Source organism: Camellia sinensis, chromosome 2 (genome assembly GCF_055761805.1).
Source record: "Camellia sinensis isolate YWXY chromosome 2, ASM5576180v1, whole genome shotgun sequence".
Taxonomy (NCBI): domain Eukaryota; kingdom Viridiplantae; phylum Streptophyta; class Magnoliopsida; order Ericales; family Theaceae; genus Camellia; species Camellia sinensis.
The window spans coordinates 228,234,140-228,256,658 of NC_138962.1; the positions used below are offsets into that span (position 1 = coordinate 228,234,140).

The 22,519-nt window shown below is 39.5% G+C and overlaps 2 protein-coding genes across 2 annotated transcripts; both read right to left on the reverse strand.

Moving 5' to 3' along the window:
- Positions 1–655: 655 nt before the first annotated feature.
- LOC145820701 (uncharacterized) lies at positions 656–2,818 on the reverse strand. Its single transcript, XM_082917242.1, has 5 exons — positions 2,707–2,818; positions 2,550–2,636; positions 2,119–2,475; positions 1,913–2,005; positions 656–844 (listed from the first exon to the last, which is right to left on the reverse strand). Exons 2-5 carry the CDS (start codon positions 2,634–2,636, stop codon positions 827–829), a joined length of 555 nt encoding a protein of 184 aa, XP_082773368.1. The 5' UTR covers positions 2,707–2,818; the 3' UTR covers positions 656–826.
- A 553-nt stretch (positions 2,819–3,371) lies between these two features.
- LOC114261293 (glutamate--glyoxylate aminotransferase 2-like) lies at positions 3,372–21,078 on the reverse strand. Its single transcript, XM_082913469.1, has 12 exons — positions 20,845–21,078; positions 20,575–20,646; positions 20,303–20,493; positions 10,032–10,115; positions 8,846–8,976; positions 8,417–8,631; positions 6,256–6,387; positions 5,302–5,367; positions 5,058–5,122; positions 4,620–4,711; positions 4,388–4,544; positions 3,372–3,797 (listed from the first exon to the last, which is right to left on the reverse strand). The coding sequence occupies exons 1-12, from the start codon at positions 21,076–21,078 to the stop codon at positions 3,668–3,670; spliced, it is 1,569 nt and encodes a 522-aa protein (XP_082769595.1). The 3' UTR covers positions 3,372–3,667.
- Between the last annotated feature and the right edge of the window lie 1,441 nt (positions 21,079–22,519).

Sequence of the window (22,519 nt, forward strand, 5' to 3'; positions counted from 1 at the left end):
GACACATAATTTTAAGGGATTGATGATAGGACTCAAGGCTAATTAATAATTCCAAATTATTCAATCCAACCAAACAAATATTGTACATAAGATCATATAGGAGTATATTAATCCCCTTCATAATTTAGTAGCAATTTAAACATAGGACACTACAAGAGAACATACTTTTTGAGTCGGCAGGTTACTGTCGCAAAAAACATAATTGCCGTCGCAAAAGCTTTTTGCGACGGCCTTTCGACGGCATGGTGAGGGACGAGAGTACGGGGGTCGCTAAAACTTTTTGAGTCGGCAACTGTGCCGTCACAGAATATTTGCGACGGCAAAATGTATTAATTGAGACGGTATCCTGCCGTCACAAAAAAGACCAAAAAATCACTACTATTATTTATGTCGGTACATTACCGTCGCTATAGAGTTTTTTGTGTCTGCAATGTGCCGACTCTAAAAAAATTCACCTGTACATTGCATAGGTTTTTTGAGACTGTTAGTTGCCGTCACCAGAAAAAAAAAAAAATATTTTCATAAAAAAGTTATTTCTTTTTTGTAATTAATACCTGTATTATGTTCATTGAAATCTAATAAAAAAAAATGCATTCAATCAATAGACATTCATTCTTTCATTCAAAAACCAAAAATATTTATACAAATCCAGTCATCATCTTAGCTTCATTGACATCAAAATATTAACAAAAAATTTGTTACATCAATACAAATAGTATGGTAGCAATATGTTATAAATATTAAGTACAAAAAGCTTGACATCTCAAGCCATAATATAATATGTCCAAAAATAAAATTAGCTTCCATGCCACCATTAATTCATCTATCAGTCTTCATGCAAAACCTGAAAACAAAAACCAAAACCAAAACAAATTAAATCAAATATTAGGTTATATAATATATATATATAGCTTCACCAAGTCATAAACTCAATTTTAGCAAAACACTCCCTAGCTATACTATTAGGCCTCACTGAATATAATCAAATTGTCTAGATTATAATCAAATTGTCTAGCTCAGTGCTGGACAGTGAAGGCAATTGGGACATTGAAGTGCTGGAAAACTAGGTGTGCTCTTGAACCATACTAGAAATTCTCAAAATAAAATAGGCCCAGATTTGTGACCTTTACAAATGCTCCTTTTTAGGTTGGTTCCACTAGTGGTAAGTTTACTGCTGCTAACTATAAATTGCTAATCAGGACATGAGCAGTGGGGATTGGAATTGGATCTAGAATTTCATCTGGCTTATTCTTAAGGGAAGGTTGCTCATATCAGACTCATAAGGAATATGGCCTCAATTGACTTGTGCACCAGATGTGGATTAGCTAGTAATGACATGAATCATCTCCTCAGAGAGTGCAACTCCTCTAAATACATTTGGGTTCAAATAAAGGACACTAAATGATGGGAGGATGGATGTGGTCAGCCACTTTGTGAATGGGTTGCTGAGAATTTGAAAAATAAAACTGAGTTTTTTGGTAAAAAATGATACACTATTTTCATTGTTATCCATTGGCAGTTATGAAAAGATTAAAACAAATTTGTTTTTGAAAGCCAAATTACCCCTATTCAAATCAGTCTTAAGAACATGAAAATTTATGTCCATGAGATTGATGAGGCCTTCCAATCTATCCTCTACTCGAATCCCTCTCATCCTAGACTAATCAAATGGTTTTGTCCACCTGTAGGAAAGCTGAAATTAAATGTTGATGGCTGCTCAAAACGAATGCAAAACAGGTTCAACACTATTAAGAAATGCAAAATAGGTTCAACACTAATCAGTCTTACTTTAGGTTCAACATCAGGAAAATAGGTTCAACAGCAACAATAACACTAAATCGGGTTTTCTGTAGGCTAACCCTTAACCTCAATTGCGTGTGATTGTGAATATTACATTATGTAATAGAGATACCTGCACAGGAGAACCCAACAACTCATCATCTTGACTATCATGATCTCCTATAGACTTCCTGACTTGTTGACGTCCACTAGAGGCATTTGGAAGCTATATAACCAACACCAATACCATTTTATTAAATATGATACATAGAAATAAAAGAAAAGAAAAGAAAAACAAACAAATTGCCCAAGTTATTCAGTTAGTCATTTTTACTCCACCTGTATACCACTTAGGCCACCTTGGGACCTTATGAAGTCCATCCAAGCTCTAACTTGCTCGAACTCTGCCTTCAACTTCTCAGTGACCCTTTGCTCAATCTCAACCGTCAGCCTTTGCTCGATCTCTTCAGTAACTGTTTGGCGTACTTGTTGAGTGATCTCCTCAACAGTCGATGATGAGGATGCTTGTGATGGACTGACATCTTTTTTGTACACTGCACTTCGAGGCACACCTATCCCATAAGTCTTGCAATATCCGTGTCCATCCTTTCCTACTAGGTTATGGAAAATCTTATCTTGTACCTCTTCTGTCCTGAGGGGCTCGTCTATCATTGAGAGTTGCTCATTATACTCATCCTAATATTTAAAGATATTAGTATACAAATAGCACAGTTAAAAAAAATATTAAACCAATATGCAAAGGCCCATACCAAAAATAATTTCACATCTGGATCGGTTATCATGCTTGTCTTCATGAAGACACTCATTTTGTTAGTGCTCTCTCCATCAGTCATCATCTAAAATTGCCAAACAGATAAGAGTTAGCATTTAGTTAATTTTTATATAATTGTTAATACAAATCATTACCTTATGTCGTACATCGGCAAAGGGTGTTCTCCCGGTCCTATGCACTGGACCACGCAGCTCTCGATTTTTAGAATTACGACTAGAAATCTTCTGTAAAAGTAAAGCATTCACATTTTACGAAACTATTGATTAAATGTCATAAAAGAGATACATGAATATATTTGTATACCATTGCATCTTTACTACTCCAATACTCCACCATCACCCTCCATTGTTCTGGAAAAATGTCCAAAGGCACTTTTTCAACAAGAGATACATGAAAAAAAAAAATTCAACATTCTCTAACGTTTGGTACAAAGAAAAACATTTTTTGCGATCAACGAAAAATAAGTTTAATTGGGCAAAATTGGGTAAAAAATGTTTCACTTCTAAAAAGTGAAAAACATTTTCCTAACTAAAGTGATACCAATGCCACCACACTACCACCGCCACCACCACAATGTCACCGCCGACCCACCATCACACCTCCATCACCACCACCCCGCCACTAATAATACAACTATTAAGTGCATTAGTATTAAGAAAGCAACCAAACATAGAAAAAAGCTCTTCCGAAAACATTTTCAAGAAAAAGTTTCATACAATTTTATTTTATTTTAATTTCACAAAAAAATATTTTTCGCTGAAACGATTGAAACATTGAGAGATATCACTATCCAAACAGAGACTGACAATAAGAGGTCAAACAACAATTTTAAAGAGAAACCCATATGAGAAATCCCTCTTTAAACTTTGTACATGCTTAAATCACTTTTTTCATCTAGCATTCCATTCACATCCATCATTAAAAGTAAAAAGTCATCTCTGTAATACCTATTAAAGTGATCAGTTGGATACAAGAACCAAATTTTCAACAGAAAGAAATTGGGAGAGAAAAGGACGAGTGTTTGAGAGGTGTACATCAAATAGCTTCCCACCAACAGAAGAGAATTGTACAAATTAGACAGTTCAGAGACATCACTTACATCCTCGAATAGCCTCTGTAGTCTTCATATTGGTCCATGAACTCGTCGTTGAACTTCTTGAAACTGGCCATGATCGCAGGCATGTCTTCCTCAGCCGGCAAGATGGTTGTTCTCAAGTGGAAGACCCTATACAGGAATGAATGACAATCCATCAGATAATCGAAGCAAGAGGTTAAGCACACGACACAAGTATCTTCCATAAATAAATAGTAAATTGGTAGTTTACGCTCTTTTTGTTTCGGCTGAATCTAGAAAAAAATAAAATAACTGAAAACTTGTTCCAGAAAATGTGTTTCTTGTATCTGGTTATGACCTTGAAACTAATGTTATAGCTGTTATATTAGAGGGGAGGGGCGGGTGAAGGCAGTAGCGGCCGGTGGTAAAATTAGTAAAACCTAAAGTCCCAAAAACATTTTCCACTTTTCAAAAGTGTAAAATATTTTCACCCAAATAAGCTTTTTTTGCTGTGGCTTTCGTTTTTTATTGAACCAAACACTAGACCCGGAACAAATACAGCTTAGTTGTTACACAGGAAAAATTGTTACTAGTGCATATGAATGAGACAACCAAGAAAATGTATGAATTCCAAGTATTCTAATAGAACAATGAACAAAACAAGGCTATAAAAGAAAATGCTTCAAAAAGCTAGTTTTGTGTGAGAAGTTCTATAGGAAAGCGGCCTCCGAAATGATGAACCAAAAAAGATAAGTAGTTACCCTTCTTTTTGCCCAAATCCTGAACCTGGGACAGTGGAGATGCCCGTGGCTTCCAAGAGCTTGAGACAATAGAAGACATCAGGAACTTTTCCGGCCTTTTTGGCAGCCTCTATCACTTTTGGTGGCAAGCGTATTTGTGAGAAAGAATACATGGCGCCTGAACCATTTACCCATGAATGAGAATAAATTTATAAAAATAAAAAAAACTGAAATTTGAATGAAAAATTTTCACCTTCTGTGAAATTACAAACCACGTTTCTGCAGCTGTTGAATCCATTGGTCATTATTCGTGCTCTCTTCTTCAGAGACTCGAGGATACCTTTGCTGCATTTGTTTAAGAGAAATACAATTGTTCACTGCTAGAAAGAGCCATATCACACTAGAATTTAGCATTGAAGTAATATTTGTGCTAAGACCGTGCTTTTCAAGAAGTTTGTCATGCCCCACCCGCACCAAAAGAAAAAACAAAAACAAAAATAATGATCTTTAAAACACTAATATTCAGTTATAAAACTATATAAAATGGTGGCAATAGAATACATTGACACTCAAATAACCGTGGTGAGGATTAATCATCAAGAAAATGCTTGAAAAAAGAATTAAGGTTTACTCTCTTCATTTTCATTAATAATAGAGAAACCAACTTAAATGGAATTGAAAATCAGTTTACCTCTCTCTAACAAACCGATCGTAAGAGATATCTCCTGGTTTAGGTGGGTTGACCATTAGTGCTAACTGCAAAAGAAAAGTATTTTTCTCAGCAGACATAATAGTTTACATAGAAGAAACCGGGGCTACCTAATTCTGTGGAAGTATAAAAATTCTTGACATATGAACATGAACTAATAATGTTTTAAGCAAACAAATTTTGCTTCCTCAATGACACTCAACCAAATGATTGGATTTCAACTTACAAATATCTGCCCAGGGACATTTGGACTGAGTGATATTGATGCCACCTTATAGATTTCATCTACTGTCTGCAAAATTGGATGATAAAGATGAAAAAGTGCCTCAGTACATATATACATGTGTCACATACATACTCTTATCAATTGTTATATTAAGCTTGGGTCCATCCTCCAAGGGGAAGAAGACTGTCATTCTTAAAAAAGAAAAAGTATTTGTTCGTGTGTGGGTTGAAATAGTAGTATCCCATGAGGAAGTGACTAGAGAAAAGAAAATAAAAAACTAAATGTTGGGAGCTTTTATTAAATTACATCGTAACATATATTCACAACTTTTTCCATAAATTCCAAACTCAAGCCAATTCTATGCTTCCCACATGGTTCTATTTTGATGCCCAAAATCTCGATATATGAGAGAATACTTTGCAAAAATATTTAATTCCTAGATCTTCTCATTCATTGATATGCGCTAAAGAGCTCAGGCCATTGGCTTTATTCATGTTCAGGATTCAGTGAATGTTCCTTTATGTAGTGATACTGTGATAGATCTTTATAGTTGGAATGAGGGGAGAGTCAAGAATGGGGAGAAGAAGGCTTGGTGTTTGATTCCTTTGTCTAAAGTGGGCTATTGAGAGCAAAGAGAGCCTTTATATAGGTTGAAGAGTAGATTTTTGAATATTTTGTATAGCTGGGACAGGGGTTGTAAATCCTACACAAACAATTTTTAACTTTTAAGTGTTTTGATACTTGAGAAGGTGGACATCTTGTTTTTGTATTTTCTGTCTTCTTTTTTTCCCTTTGTATACAGATGGCATCTCCTTTCGATGCCTTTCCTAAACAATCTTTGCTTTCTAAAAGAAAAAAATCTTTCTCTGAGAGAGAGAGAGAGAGAAAGAAGAGAGACTAGCTTGCAATTGAAAAATCATATGGAAGACATTAGCAAATCACAGCAAGGCAAACCTGTGGAGGAATGTTAGTCATCTCAAAGTATCCACCGCGCTGTCCACATTCACCCCAATATCCTTTGGACACAGTATGAAAAGAAACAAGCTGGACCGCCTTGCTTATGGGTGGGCCCATGTCCAACAGAACCTTCCCGTATACGAAAAAATTAAAGCATAATTTATAATGTCAGTTATAGCGACCCCGGTCTTTTCCCATTTGATTATTGTATCCGGACTTAGGTTCCGTAGATTCCGTCATTGTATAATTGTTGTTGTCATTCATTATTTTCTTATTTTGAGTCTTGGGTTGTGTTGGGAAGTTTGGAGCAGGTTGGTTGAGCTTAGGAACCAAGTCTAGTTGCCCAGATTTTGGCTTGTCCGCTCGAGCGGGGAATTGGACGCTCGAGCGGGGAATACACCCATCCAGTATGTCCTGTGTAGTGTTGGCCGCTCGAGCGGGGGATTGGACGCTCGAGTGGGAAGTCGTGAGTGACGCTCGAGCGGGGAGTTGGGCGCTCGAGCGGGGACCTGTCTGCAAAAACTTCTGGGAGAGTGCATTCGCCGCTCGAGCGGGAGTTTGGCCGCTCGAGCGGGAGTCTGTGAGTGGCGCTCGAGCGGGGGTTTCCACGCTCGAGCGGGGCGACTGGTATAAAAATTCGAGATCCGACTTTCAGGATCATTTTTCATCTCCTTTTTGATTTTAAAACCCTAGAACCGTCTTCTCCCTCTCCCTACACACTTTCTCTCTTAGGTTTGATCTACTTAGAGTGTATTTCTACCTTAGATCCTTTATTAAAAAGTTAGAGTAAGTTGAGGGCTTCGTTTTAATCTGAGAAACTTGGGATTTGGAGCACGTTGGTCTTTGGTCTTCATCTCCATCTTCTCCATACGGGTTATTTTCTTCGATGTAGGGATTTCCTACTCCATTTTATAGGTTTTGTTCTAAGCTTTGGTAATTTGATATGTTGGGGATACTTTGGTAAATTTTGGAAAAAACCCTAGTTGTATTATTGAATTAATTTGTATAAGTAATTCATGGAAGTGGGAAAAGATGGTTAAATCCATGGAATTGGGGAATTCATTGGTTAAATAGCGTAATTGGGTAATTGGAATCATTTGTCTATTGAATTGTTGACATAGTTATTTTCAGTTTAGAAATAACTGTTTTGGGCTATCGGTGGAGGATAGTCGTGATTGTTGTAGACATTGCATGTGGATTAGGAATAACTGAAACTAATCACATTGGTTAAGTCATTAATTTTGACTATGGCATTGATACAGAAAATACGTGTATTGATTGAGCATTGCATTTGCATACATTGTTTTGTGTGTAGGAGGAGATAGGGGATGTACTCCACGGTTTAGGGGAAGATAGGGGATGGACCTCTAAACCGGATTTTGTTTGGGAGGAGATAGGGGATGGACTCCATTAGCATCACTTTTATGTGTGCTTATTTATATAGAAGTGTTTTATTGATACAGCACTAAAATGTGTATCAATCTGGAAGTATGAAGTGTTTGATTTGAGCTTGAGTCTCATTTGTTTGTTGATATTGGAAGGATGTGAATATGATATATGTGATTCACTGTTATAAGTTTGGCCAGGTTCTGAACCATGTTGATTAAATTGGAAAGTAAAACGTATCTTTGGCAATAGTGTCATGAGACTGTAAAATAAAGTAATTGATTATTTTGGTTAACCATCTGTTGAATGCTATTGCTTTATTCATTGCTTATATGTGGTTTAGTATATTTCTACTGGGCTGTGGCTCACCCTTTATGGGAACATCATTTTCAGGTTCAGGTGATAAACTACCTCCAAGGACTTAGCTTGGGAGGGTTTGGCTTCTGGATTGAAGAAGACTACCTTTAGTTAATAGTTTTTATTTATTAGTACATATAAACATTCAAGCCTAGGGCTTTTCTTGTATTGAGATTAGAACTCATATTTTTGAATCCAAGTGTTGGCTTGGAAAGATGTAAGCCTGTAGGGCATTTTATTCGATGTTATATGTAATGCTTTATTTAGTAATACTCTGATGAATGAATTAATAAATCGTCTTCTTTAAATAATGCATGTCAATGATATATAATGGGTTAATTTTGAGGGCGTTACAGTCTCTCAGAGGAAACATAACTTGGGGACATCATTGATCTAACAGCATAAGAATATATACCTTTCTTGCGCTTATGAAGGGGCGCTCATCCTGGTAAATGTTCTGCTGATAAACTTCATCCCCGAGCAAGACTAAGTTTTCTTGGTAACAGAACCGTAAAATTTCTTTCAAATTAGCTTCACTAAGACACTGTCCAGTAGGATTTCCGAGATTTATAATTACCATTGCTCTTACTTGATTATATACAACAAGGATATGAAGATTAGAACATGGAACTGAAAATAGTTGTCAGGACTTCAGCCAATGAAGATTACAAATGCATACACCATTTTCCCCCAATTTGATTCCAGAGAAAGCTCAGAATTAACGAGGGGTGAAAGAACACAAATCAAACACTCAAATCATCTAGTATTTCAATTCTTACAGAGACTGATATATATATATATATATATACATATATACATATATAGAGAGAGAGAGAGCACTTACCCGCAAGAGGATAGTTGGTGGTGTTGGTGGAGGGGAGGAGAGTCGGTGGTGCCGGTGGAGATGGAGAATCGGCGGTGCCGGTGGAGAGGAGAATCAGTGGTGTCAATGAAGAGTTTGTTTGTAGTGATGAACTAAGATTGAATTTAGGGCAAAAAGAGAAAAGAAAAAAAAAATAAAGAGGAAGGGTATATATATTAGGTTCTAAAACTATGTCGTTTTAATTTTTTTCAATTACTTTTTGTGACGGCACAGAATACCGACGCAAAAGTGACCTGAAATGGCGCGAAAAAAAGGCGCGCGATGTAGTTTTTGGAGCCAAAAAAGTGGAAAAAAAATTAAATAATTTTTGTTTGCGACGGTAAAAATTTGGCCAACGCAAATAAATTTTTTTTGTGACGACATAGTCTGCCGACTCAAATAATAACACTAAGTAAATTTTTTTTGAGACGGTCCTACTTTGCCGATGCTAATAACACATTTTTGAGTCAGCAAATATTTCTGTCACAAATAATGGGACTCAAATAGCTCATTTTCTTGTAGTGGGAAATGACACAATTTTAAGGGATTGATAATAAGACTCAAGGCTAATTAATAATTTCAAATTGTTCAATCCAACCAAACAAATATTGTCTAAAGAGACATGATCATTTTGCTTAAAATATAAGAGGCAAAGTAATTACGTATTTTTCTATTGTGTTAAAATAATAATAATAAAAGAAGGCACCACTTGTGTATCTAGGCCTAAGGGCTAGTTCTATTTGCACCTTAAAAATTAGGTTAAACATCTTAATTTAATGATTTTTTTTATTACTATTAAGTGCCTATTTAAAATTATTAAACTATACTTAACATTCAAAAAAGTGTAAATTGAAGTGGTAGTAAATTACACCAATAGTTCCTGTATTTTACACTCCGTGTCATTTTAATTCTTATACTTTTAATTTGTTCGATTGTAACGTTAACTTTTACATTTTGTATTAATTTAATCCAATTATTAATTTCAGTTAAGAATTTTAACAGAAAAAAGTCCTATGCACAGCAGCATGTGACATTTTTCTAAGGGCAAAATAGATATTTTAAACCTGTCATCTCCCTTCCATCACTGCAACATTCAGAAGCAACCAGCACCGCACAGCTCGTTCTCCTTCAAGTGACTGGTCACCCTATTGCCACCATCAAATAATACCAGAGCTTCCATACACTTGCACCATCCATGTGCACCACCTCATCCTCCACCCACCACTCTACCTTAACACCACCACCAAACACTCTGTTACCACCAAACCACAATCAAAACTAAATCAAAAATCTAATGCCAAAATCGAAATAAAAAATAAGAATCAAAATGAAAATCTAAGTCAAAAAAAAAAAAAAAAAAAGAAGAAAAAAAGTAAGGATGATTGCAATCGCAATCCCCAAATCTTGATTATCTCTAACTCCATTTGCAAATCTCCATCTTATCTTAATATGTAGATCTCTATCTCCATCTTCACAATTGCGATTTGAAAATCTCTAATTGATATCACCGGCCATGACACCACACCCCTCTCATTCCTCAGCCCCGACGCTACCCATAACCCGCTATGCTTTAGCCCAACCGTAACCCCTTCCTCTCCCTCAACTGTGACGCCACCCCCCCTCTAGCCCAGCCGTAACACCCCATCCCCCTCTCTCAGCTCTAACTTGCTAATTGACTCAAGTGAGTTAACTCACCATGAATTAATTAACTCGTTTAAGTTTCATAGAAACACTGGTAAATTTACCATTTTGCTCCTTAAATTAACATGAGACTCACCTGTGAAATTTCCATTCAATTTGTTAACCGAAGATAATGATTGAACTAAATTGTACAAAATGTAAAATTTAAGGTTAAAATCAAGTAAATTAAAAACACAGGGATCAAAATGATATTGAGAGTAAAGCATAAGGACTATTAGTATAATTTATCCATCAAAGCGTTTTGAACACCCATTTATTATCAACTACAATATTTCTTTTCAATATCTTCACTTTGTATCTTCATATCCAATCCTATTTGTTTGAATCTATTATATTCTTTCATTTTATTTCTTATTTAAATCAACAATAGACAATAAAAAAAAAAGATGTTTTCAAGTAATTTTTTATAGATAAAATAAGTTCCATTTGATATTTATTATTTTTCGTTGTTTGATTATGGAATTGATTCGGAAATTCAGTACTGAACAAATTATGTTTATTTGAAAACTTATTTCCAAACAAAATTCATATATTCAGCAATGTGTTTTTTAAATAATGGTCATTGTTCAGTATTTAATATCCGAATAAATTGTTTATGTTCGACTTTGTTTTTCTGAACATTTGTTTGGCAGTGAGTATCCAAAGAAATTTCATAAGTTCGGAATTAACTATCTGGACATAATTTGTTCGGCATTGAATATTCAGATAAAAATGCTACAACCATATTTCTATTGTTCAAAACTGAGTGTTCAAACATATTTCATATGTTGCAACCGAATTTCTATTGTTCAGAATTGAGTATATAAACATATTTCATTTGTTCGGCACCGAGTATCCGAATAAGACTTGGGAGTGTAGAAAGTAGAATTTCTAAGATTATTTTTATTTTTAGAGTTATAATAGGTATTTTAAATAAATAAATAAATATTTAAATTTCAAATTTTGATGTTTCGAAATAATGGGGTGCTCAATCTAATTTTAGAGTCACCCAAATCCAAGATTATTAAATAATTTACTGTGAAAGCAAGGATATGAAGTAGGGGGATAGGGCTATTTTGAAATTAGAGAGTCCCAATCCAATTGCCTAATGTTTCCTTTTTATACAAATTTTGTTTTGTTTTATTTTGTTTTTTCTTTGATTCATTTATTGTGGTTACGTGTTTGACATTTGATAGTTTGCGTGCACATAGTAATATTATAGGACACTATTGTGTTTAGTTGGGAGATTTAGGAAGGAATTTGAAAAGGAAAATAAAAAATGTAGGTGAAATGTGAATAAATCATGCCTATATTTCACATAGTTTTACACATATTTTTTCTTTCCTTTTTCAAATTTCTCCTCAAATCTCCCAACCAAACACAGCATAACAGTGGTGAGCTAACTAGCTAAGAGTATTGGCATTAGACTGACAAGTGTGATGGTGTGCGTTTGAAGCTCCAATGGAGCTGTTAGCAGCCTTGTTATCTATAACAACATTCATTAAACAAAGAACCCATACATCAGCTAGAGGTGACTTGCAACCTTGCTAATTAAAATTTTTGTTAGTTGTGTGCATATTGAAATAATGAGGAGATGAGAGAGAGGGGTTTAGCACGCTCATGGAGGGAGAAAGAGAGCCTGCTGTACCAGTGGAGATTTTTTTAAACATTTTTATCACAAATATATTAAAGTGTCCTTTAACATATACTTTAACATCTTTATTATAACCGCCACACTTATTAAATTAACAAATTTCAACATATAAAATCAAGTCTCACTTTTATTAATTTTATCAATTAATCCACACCAACACACGTAATTTAACATCTCCAATTAAAAAAATGATCCAATGGGTTCATATTGCTTGATAGCATCTGTGGGGATATATTTTCTGAATACCAACACGTGGCATGGTGACGCCGACGTGTCAGCCGACGTGCCACGTGTCATGGTAGTTAAGCCGAGATGATCTCGGAGTTGCCGAGGTTATCTCCGGAGATATCGGAATCCGAGATAAGCGAATAAGGGACAAGAGTCCTAAGACGAAGAGGGGACTTAACCAAGATAAGGATAAAGCTCTTAGGGAGTTTATCTTTATCTCTTAAGGAGTCCAAAGTAAGCACTGAATTGGAGCTCATAAGAGTCATACTTCTAGTAGGATTTGGATTGAATATATTATAAAAGAGAGGCACCCCCGTGGGTCTAAGGTATGCAATTTATGTTTTGAGTATTAAGTTTAGCACTTGATTATCTTTGAGAGATATACTGACTTGATCGTCGGAGTGCCCCCGGGTGGAAGAACCACCGCCGGAGCCTTTTCCTTCTGTTACAGGTTGCTGAAGCAATCTATTCTGCCTGTGCTCTCCAGTTGATTACTAAGCAGGCAGTGTGGTCAGATTTTCACTCACACAATTTGGCGCCGTCTGTGGGAACGAAGGAAGAATAGATGGCCAATAACGGACAGTAGGAAAAAATTGGGGATGACGGTCCCGCCGGGAGTGGCAGACCAATTGACCTTGACATTGAAGGAGACAACCACAATACAGAAGCCCGTGACCAGGGTCACAGAGAGAAAGACGTCATCTAGGAGGGCGACACGTCAAAAAGGACAGACCAAGGAAAGTACTACAATGAAGATAACCTCCAGGTATGGAGGGACAGGTGCCTACGGAGGGATGAGGAAGTGAAAGAATTGGCGAACAAGTTGGCAGACCTTCAGTCAGTCGTCAACTTCATGATGCAGAATAATGTTATGCAGCCACCATACCCGCTGCAAGATACGCCGATGCCAGCAACCAACACCCAGAAGGGCGGAAGAAAAACAATCCCCGAGGTCCCTCAGCATACCAGGAGCGGAAGGCATTCTCACCGGTCTTCCAGGGAAGTCGGACGAGAAGAGCCGAGGCAAGAAGAGTCCCGAAGGACGCACCACATGAAGAATCCAGAGCCCAAAGAACATCGGCATGTTCAAGGGTAAGTACTCTGCTTTGACACAACCCGTGGAGAAAGATCCAAGCGGGCCCACCACGAGGCCGAAAGCAGTGTACCAAAAAGACTAAAATCCAAAGACAGCCGAGCTCCAGGGAGGAGCAAAGAAGACCTGAGGGACTACCTCAGAAGGAGGCAGCAGAATGTTGAAGCCGAGGTAAACTTCCCAGTAAAGCCGAAGACAGCCTTCTCGGTGGAACTGGACAAATTCGAACCACCAAAGAGATTCAGTATGCTGAGGTTTCAAATTTATGATGGTAAGTCAGATCCAAACTTTCATGTTGGACTATACCTGAATTCAATGGCGTTATATAGCGGGAATGAGCCGTTGCTCTGCAAAGTATTCCCCTCATCCTTTGGGGAAATTGCATCTGATTGGTTCCATAAATTACCAAAGGGAAGCGTAAAGACATGGGAAGGCCTGGCCGAGATGTTTGTGGCCAGGTTCGTGACCAACAAGCTGCAACCCCTGAGGGTTGATGCTTTGATGGCTCTAAGAATCACCAAGGAAGAAGGCCTTAGGGCCTATGCGAAGAGGTATTACGAGGAGTTCAACCGAATACCCGAATGCAACCAAGAGGTAGCGGTCGTGTCTTTCAAGAACGGCCTGAAAGATGACTGCCCACTACGGAAGTCTTTGGCAAAAACATTGCCAAAAAGTATGGAAGAACTCATGGCAAGAATTGAGAAGTACGCCAGAGCCGAAAAAGATACATCGGGAAACAAAGAGGTAAAGCAAGAAAAGGGAAACGGCTCGCCGAAGCGAAGCCGAGGCAACAATGGGCCGACCAAACAAGAAACAGAGTTGAGAAGTAAACAGGCGGTAACGACGGAATTCCGAATCCCAATCCATAAAGTCCTAGATCAAATTCGAAACCAACCTTATTTCAGGGCTCCGGCAAGAGCATCAGGGGAATTCATGGGAAGGAACGTTGGTAGACGATGTGACTACCACAATGAAGAAGGGCACCCAACTCAAGGTTGTAGAGCCTTGAAAGCACACTTGGAGGACCTGGTGAGACAAGGCCTTCTGAGGGACCTGGTTGATGAAGCCAGGACAAGGGAAGAACAGGCAAGGTTGCCTCAAGCACCAGCAACGTCGCCTCCCCCAGCACAGCTACCACAAGCAGGAGGACCGAGGGTGGTTAATGTGATCCACTCAAGGGTCAACGAAAACGAAGTCAGAGGGGAGACCCAGAGGGTAAGACATTTACAGCATATCTACCAAGTTGGGGAGAAGAGACATCGGCCAGAAGAATGCCAAGGGCCGATGATAGCCTTTACTGAAGCCGACTTGGAATTGGTCCAACATCCGCATAATGACGCCTTGGTAGTATCCCTCCAGGTTGGGGAGTGCCAAGTGAAACGCATCCTAATAGATCAAGGCAGCTCTTGTGACATCATGTATGTCAGATGTTACAAGGAGCTGGGCCTTCACCCTGATGACTTAGAACAATCCAGCGGCCCGATGGTCGGCTTTAATGGAACGCCGACATGGCCACTGGACGCAACAAGCTTGGAAGTACAAGCTGGCACTAAGAAGATCAAGACGAAATTTCTTGTAATTGACACGCCCTCACCATACAACATCATCTTGGGAAGGCCGTGGTTACATGCAATGGGGGCAGTTCCCTCAACGTTGCATCAACTACTACGGTTCCCAACAGAGCATGGGATTGAAGAAGTCAGAGGAGATCAACTGCAAGCAAAAAATTGCTCCATGATAGTAATGAAGTCCACCTGTAGTATACGGGAGCCAAGGAAAGCAGAAGTTGAAGATGAGGACATGGAGGTCCTAGAAGACGTCGGGAAAGAACCAGCCGAAAAGAGCGAAGAGGCACTAAAAAAGGTTTTCGTCCAAGAGGGCGACGAAGAGCGCTTCTTTCTTCTCGGCTCAGGCTTAGCTAGAGAAGAAGAAAGAGAACTGGAAGATTTTTTGAGGGCAAACATAGAGGTGTTCGTCTGGACACCTTACGAAATGCCTGGCATTGACCCCGAGGTCACTTGCCACAGACTAAATGTCGACAGGTCGGCAAAACCTGTGATTCAACGAGCCAGAAGACCGACGTTGATGCACGTCGAAGCAGTAGAAGAAGAGATAGACAGACTCCTAGAGGCCAAGGCCATCCGAGAAATTCAGTACCCAACATGGCTGTCCAACACAGTAGTAGTAAAAAAGAAGAATGGCAAATGGAGGGTTTGTGTAGACTTTACCAGCCTCAACAAAGCCTGCCCCAAAGACAGCTTTCCTCTGCCCAAGATCAACCAACTGGTAGATGCTACTTCAGGACATGAAAGGATGAGTTTTTTAGATGCATACGGAGGGTACCACCAGATTGCCATGTACCCTCCAGACGAGGAGAAGACCGCGTTCATCACCCCTAAAGGCCTGTACTGTTACAAGGTAATGCCTTTTGGGTTGAAAAACGCAGGAGCAACCTATCAGAGGTTAGTGACAAAGATATTTAAGCACCTGATTGGCAAAACAGTAGAAGTCTACATCGACAACATGGTCGTGAAGACCAAGGAATCAAAGGGTCATCTTGCCGACCTAAAAGAGGTCTTCGACATACTCAAAAGATATCGGCTCCGACTCAACGCCTCGAAGTGCGCCTTTGGAGTTGGATCAGGTAAATTTTTGGGATATCTGGTAACAAGAAAGGGCATTGAGGCCAGCCCAGACCAAATCAAGGCCATCCTGGAACTACAGAGCCCAACATCGGCAAAGCAAGTTCAAATGCTTACTGGAAGGGCCGCAGCCCTAAACAGATTCATCAGCAGAAGCTCAGATAAGTGCAAACCCTTCTTCAACCTGGTGAAAAAAGCCACAAACTTCCTATGGACAGAAGAATGTGAAGCCGCCTTAACCGACCTAAAAAAGTACTTGACCACAACTCCGGTTCTTTCCAACCCAGTACCAGGGGAGGAACTGTTTTTGTACTTAGCAGTCTCAGAACACGCAATCAGTGCAGTGCTAATCCGAGAGGAAAAAGGGGAGCAAAAGGCTGTTTATTATATAAGTAAAACTTTGGCCGACGCAGAAACAAGATACCTACCACTGGAAAAATTAATGTTGGCCTTAGTAATGGCTTTAAAGAAGTTGAACCATTACTTTCAGGCACACAAGATTGTGGTCCTAACAGAGCACCCACTGAAATCCTTGTTGCAACAAGGAGACTTAACAGGAAGGATAACAAGATGGGCTGTAACCCTAGGCCAGTTTGACCTGGAGTTCAGGCCGAGAACAGCAATAAAGGGTCAAGTTTTGGCCGACTTCGTCGTAGAACTCACACTTGAAACCATTACACATCGGGCTCCATCGAGCCAAGATGAGCATTGTCCCAACAAGCAAAAAGAATCCCAGCCAAAGACAAAAAAGCAAGAGAAGGAGAAGCTCAGACCCTGCAGCATCTACATCGGCGATTCATTCAGACTATTCATTGATGGAAGTTCAAACCGCCAGGGAGCAGGGGCAGGAGTACTGCTGATATCTCCAGATGGAGAAATAGTAGAACAGTCCATCCGTTTGGGGTTCAAAGCCTCAAACAATGAGGCAGAATATGAAGCATTAATTGCAGGGCTAAAGCTGGCAGCAGCAGCAGAAGCAGATGAGGTAATTATTTTTTGTGATTCACAACTCATTGTTAACCAGTCAACAGGAGAATTTGCAGCCAGGGACGAAAGAATGTCGGCATATGCAAAGGAAGTCATCAGATTGGCAGCCCTATTTCAGAACTGCAGATTACTCCAAGTTAGCCGAGATGACAACACCCACGCCGACGCATTGGCTAACCTGGCCAGTTCAATTCAAACTGGAAAAACAAGGACAATTATGATCGACTACATGTCGGCCCCGAGCATAGATAAACAGAGCATCGAACAAGAAGCAATGTGCGTGGACTTGGGACTAAGCTGGATGGATGCAATCATTGCATTCCTAAAAGAGGGGAAGCTGCCAGAAGACCATAAGGAAGCACATAAAATCAGACTGAAGTCGGCCAGATTCAGTCTAACAGCAGAAGGCCATCTTTACAGGAGGTCCTTCACTGGGCCACTTTTAAGGTGCATACACCCTTTGCAGGTTGAAGATTTTCTTTATGAAATTCATGAAGGAATTTGTGGAAGCCATGCTGGGGGCAGATCATTAGCCCACAGGGCCATTACCCAGGGGTATTGGTGGCCCTACATGCAAAAGGATGCCGAAGCCTATGTGAAGAAGTGCGAACAGTGCCAAAGGTTTGCATCTTTGATACATCAGCCAGCTGCTGACCTGAACCCAGTATCCAGCCCTTGGCGGTTTGCCCAATGGGGCATGAATCTGGTTGGACAACTTCCCCAGGCAACTGGGTAGAGAAAATACTTGTTGGTAGCAACAGACTACTTTACAAAATGGATAGAGGCAGAACCTCTTGCCAAAATCCGAGATGTGGACGTCAAGAATTTTATATGGAGAAACATTATCACCAGATTTGGGATTCCAAGAGCAATAGTTGCCGACAACGGAACACAGTTTGACAGCAAACTCATCAAGAACTTTTGTGCAAAATTCAAAATCAAGAATTATTTCTCAACACCAAGTTTTCCTCAAAGTAATGGGCAAGCAGAGGCATCCAACAAGGTAATCCTGGATGGAATAAAGAAGAGGCTGCAGGCAGCAAAAGGAAAGTGGGTAGATGAGTTGCCCAACGTACTTTGGGCATATCGGACTGCGCCGAGAAGATCAACAGGAGAATCCCCCTTTGCCATGGCTTATGGCACAGAAGCAGTCATCCCATTGGAGATCGGCATCCCAGGGATCAGAACCCAGGGAGTAGAGAATGGCACCAATGACGTACTCTTAGCCCGAGATCTGGATTTATTGGAAGAACGAAGAGAGAAAGCTGTAATTCAGCTTGCAATATACCAGCAACAGCTTGCCAGAGCTTACAACAAGAAGGTCAATCCAAGAGATTTTCAAGTCGGCGACCTAGTCCTAAGAAAAGTCGTCGGGAACAAGAAGGATCCCAGGGAAGGCAAGCTTGGCCCAAACTGGGAAGGACCCTACAGAATTACTTCAGTATTAGGTAATGGAGCTTATCGGCTTGAGGACAATGAGGGCAAAGCATTGCCCAGACCTTGGAATACTTGTAATTTGAAATTTTTCTATCATTAGATGTGCATCATTTTTTGGCCGATATCATCAATAAAGTCTTTTCAGAATTCTTTCAACACATATGATTGATAAAGTTATGCATTGATGTTTATTGAAGACATAATTAATGTGAACCCAAGTCAAACTCAGGTTCACATTGGGGGCAAAGAAAAGGCAGAGATTATTCCTTAATTCACTTGTTGAAATTTGTAATAATTTACAAGTTGGAATTAAGCTGATTCTTTATCTTCACTTGTTGAAATTTGTAGCAATTTACAAGTTGAAGTTAAGCCGAGATTATTCCTTAATTCATTTGTTGAAATTTGTAGCAATTTACAAGTTGGAATTAAGCTGATTCCTTATCTTCACTTGTTGAAATCTGTAGCAATTTACAAGTTGAAGTTAAGCCGAGATTATTCCTTAATTCACTTGTTGAAATTTGTAGTTAAGCTGATTCCTTATCTTCAATTGTTGAAATCTGTAACAATTTACAAGTTGAAGTTAAGCCGAGATTATTCTTTAACTCACTTGTTAAAATTTGTAGCAATTTACAAGTTGGAATTAAGCTGATTCCTTATCTTCACTTGTTGAAATCTGTAGCAATTTACAAGTTGGAATTAAGCTGATTCCTTATCTTCACTTGTTGAAATCTGTAGCAATTTACAAGTTGAAGTTAAGCCGAGATTATTCCTTAATTCACTTGTTGAAATTTGTAGCAATTTACAAGTTGGAATTAAGCTGATTCCTTATCTTCACTTGTTGAAATTTGTAGCAATTTACAAGTTGAAGTTAAGCCGAGATTATTCCTTAATTCACTTGTTGAAATTTGTAGCAATTTACAAGTTGGAATTAAGCTGATTCCTTATCTTCACTTGTTGAAATTTGTAGCAATTTACAAGTTGAAGTTAAGCCGAGATTATTCCTTAATTCACTTGTTGAAATTTGTAGCAATTTACAAGCTGGAATTAAGCTGATTCCTTATCTTCACTTGTTAAAATTTGTAGCAATTTACAAGTTGAAGTTAAGCCGAGGTTATTGCCGAAGTTCTCATAGCAATATATGGGTTGCTCAACCCTAAGGAAGATGCTTAACACTTGTTGAAATTTGTAGCAATTTACAAGTTTATGATCACCCGCTGAGGTATACAGAAATTTACAGGTTGAAGTAAAGGCTAAGTACATTGTTTAAACACTTGTTGAAATTTGTAGCAATTTACAAGTAGGTTAGACCGAGATCACTGTTTAATACTTGTTGAAACTTGAAGAAGAAGCTTGCAAAGTTTACATTAAGTAGTACATGTTTTATACTTGTTAAAATTTATGAAAGGTTTGCAGGTCAGCATCTTGCCAAAGTAAAAGTTTTGTAGTTATACCCAAGGTATGTAACCCCGAGAAGATTGCACAAAGGAAGCAAAATGAAAAAGCATGCAAAAATTTCTAAGTATAGAACTATGCAGAAGCAATCAACAGAACATCACAAAACTAAAAACATCCATAGAAAGAACAGTTACAGTTACATATTGAAAAAGCTACGTCGGCCATAAGAAGGAGTTTTGCATTGTCCAGAAATTAAAAGAGAGTACAAAGTGCAAAGTGCAGAAAAAGAAGGAAAAAGTACAAAAGACATTTTAAATCAAGACTCTTCAGTATTAGCAGCTGCAGGGACTGGGACCTCGGACGATTCTGGTGGAACCTCCTCGGCAATCTTTTCTGCCTCAATCTCAGCATCAATCTCAGCCAGCGTATTGTCCAGATTTCTTTCAGCCAAAAGAAGGTCGAATGATAGTTGCCCGATGGCAATTTCCTTGGGTGCCTCCCCAACCTCATCACCCTCCTCATCCAAAGTTAAATCCATCACTTGTTCAGCAGGAGGAGGGGACTTAGCTTCAGCAGCATCCTTGGGTTTTCTCACCATAGCCTCATCATCATTTTTCCCTTCATCCTCGTCCTCGGCATCAGCCTCAGTCTCTGATTCGTCTTCAACCTGACTTGGAGGAGGAAATGGTAAAGGAATGCAATCGGCATTACGAAAGGGCGAGTCAACAGGGAGATCAAGTTTTTTTATCAGGGACATCCAACCAAGGGAAAATCCCCTGTTGCATGCCTGTCTGACTTGAAGTTTATAATCCTCTGTGACGTCGGCCATACCCTGGGCATAGGCCTTTTCATCAGCCTCTTTGACTTCGGCCTCCTTGGTGGCCAAAGCCTGCTGGAGCTCCTTCTCAGCCTGGGCTTTTTTCACTTCGGCCTCCTTCTTCTCAGCTTCAGCTACTTTTCGGATAGCCTCAGCAGACTCCGCTTTCTCTTCAGCCACCTGCTGGGCCTTAGTCGCAGCCTCGGCCTGGTCCTCCAGTTTTCTCATCTTTGATTCAAGAGATTTGATCTCCTTCTTCAGGGAAGACGCTTCCCTCTTCATATCAACCAATCTTTGCCGATTTTCAAAAGATTGCATTGAAAATGAATGGGCGTGCTGAATGGCCTGAAGAAAAACAGAAGTGTTAGAAAATATTCTCAGTAAGAAACAGAAGGAAAAATCACAAGTGCAAACAGGAAACACTTACTTGAACGGAGTGTTGGAGCATAAGAGCGTAATTCTCATACTCACTGAGCTCAGCATTTCGGTTCAAATCCTTCGGAAGGAGAAGAGCAGTGCTGAGGGCGACACCAACGTTGATATCGTCGGCACTTTCACTGGCCATAATAGGCCTATCCTCCAGAGTTAGTTGAGGGGCCCATGGAACGTCGGGCTTCTTGGACGCCGAGGTCGTCGCAGAAGATGACCTCGGCTTTTTTGATTGTGTAGACCCTGAGGGTTGGGCCTCAGCAGACCTCTTGGTGGAAGCAGAGGTTGATTTTTTGCTTTCTGCCAGCTGAGAAATAGGCAAAGCATCCTCAACCTCGGCGTCAGTAGCCTTGGCCTTGGCCTGCGCCTTTTTTACTCTCTTCGGCTTTGGTGGGGGCATCACATGCGTTGGTACAGCATCAGCGTCGGTTGGAAGGTCGGCAAGAAGATCTTGAACGATAGGCCTTGGACGAACCATCTCGGCAGTCTTTACAAGTCTTCGTCGACATTTACGTTCTGGAATTGGTATTAAGTAGGGGGCCGAAGTAGATGGAAGATCGGCTGGGTCAGAGGTGGATCCTTGATCTGTTCGGGATGAAGACACGGTTACAGTTGTGGCAGTAGGTGGAGAAAGACTCTTTTTCTTCCTTTTTGGGACGTCAGGTAAAATGGATTTATATGTTAGAATGAAGTTCAGCAACAGGGGAGCCTTGCGCTTATGGATTGGAAGACCAAGAAGCTTCTTCAAGTCTTTTCCAGAGAAAAAGGATTGACGGAAATTTTTTGGTGGTTGATGAAGATCTGCAGGACAAGCAAACAGACTTTAGGAACAGACAAAATTTTAAAGACTTAAATAAAAACAAATAAGTGTTGGCACTGGGCTCTTACCCTTGCCCTCTTTAACTGATCGAGGAAGAGGGTAAAGATGGACATCTTCGTCTGGGCCAAATTTCCAATTTCCCGAAGCGATAACAAAGTCATCCCCAGCTTCCTTGTTGGAGTCTGGGAGGTTGGCTACAATTTTGAACTCGGTAGACCTCGGCTTAAGGTAATAAACAAAGCCCCTTTCCTTCAGGTTGAGGGGGCACATTGTATAACAGTACTGAAGGTCGGCCAGGGTGATTCTAAGATTCTCCTGCCTAGCTAAAGCTATAATACTGTTAATCACCCTATAGGAGTTGATGGTAAGTTGCATGGGGTTCAGCTTGTAAAAATAAAGAACTTCACGAAACAGGGGATTAAGTGGAAGCCGAAGTCCACATTCAGTGAAAGCTACTATAGGAAAGGGCATCGT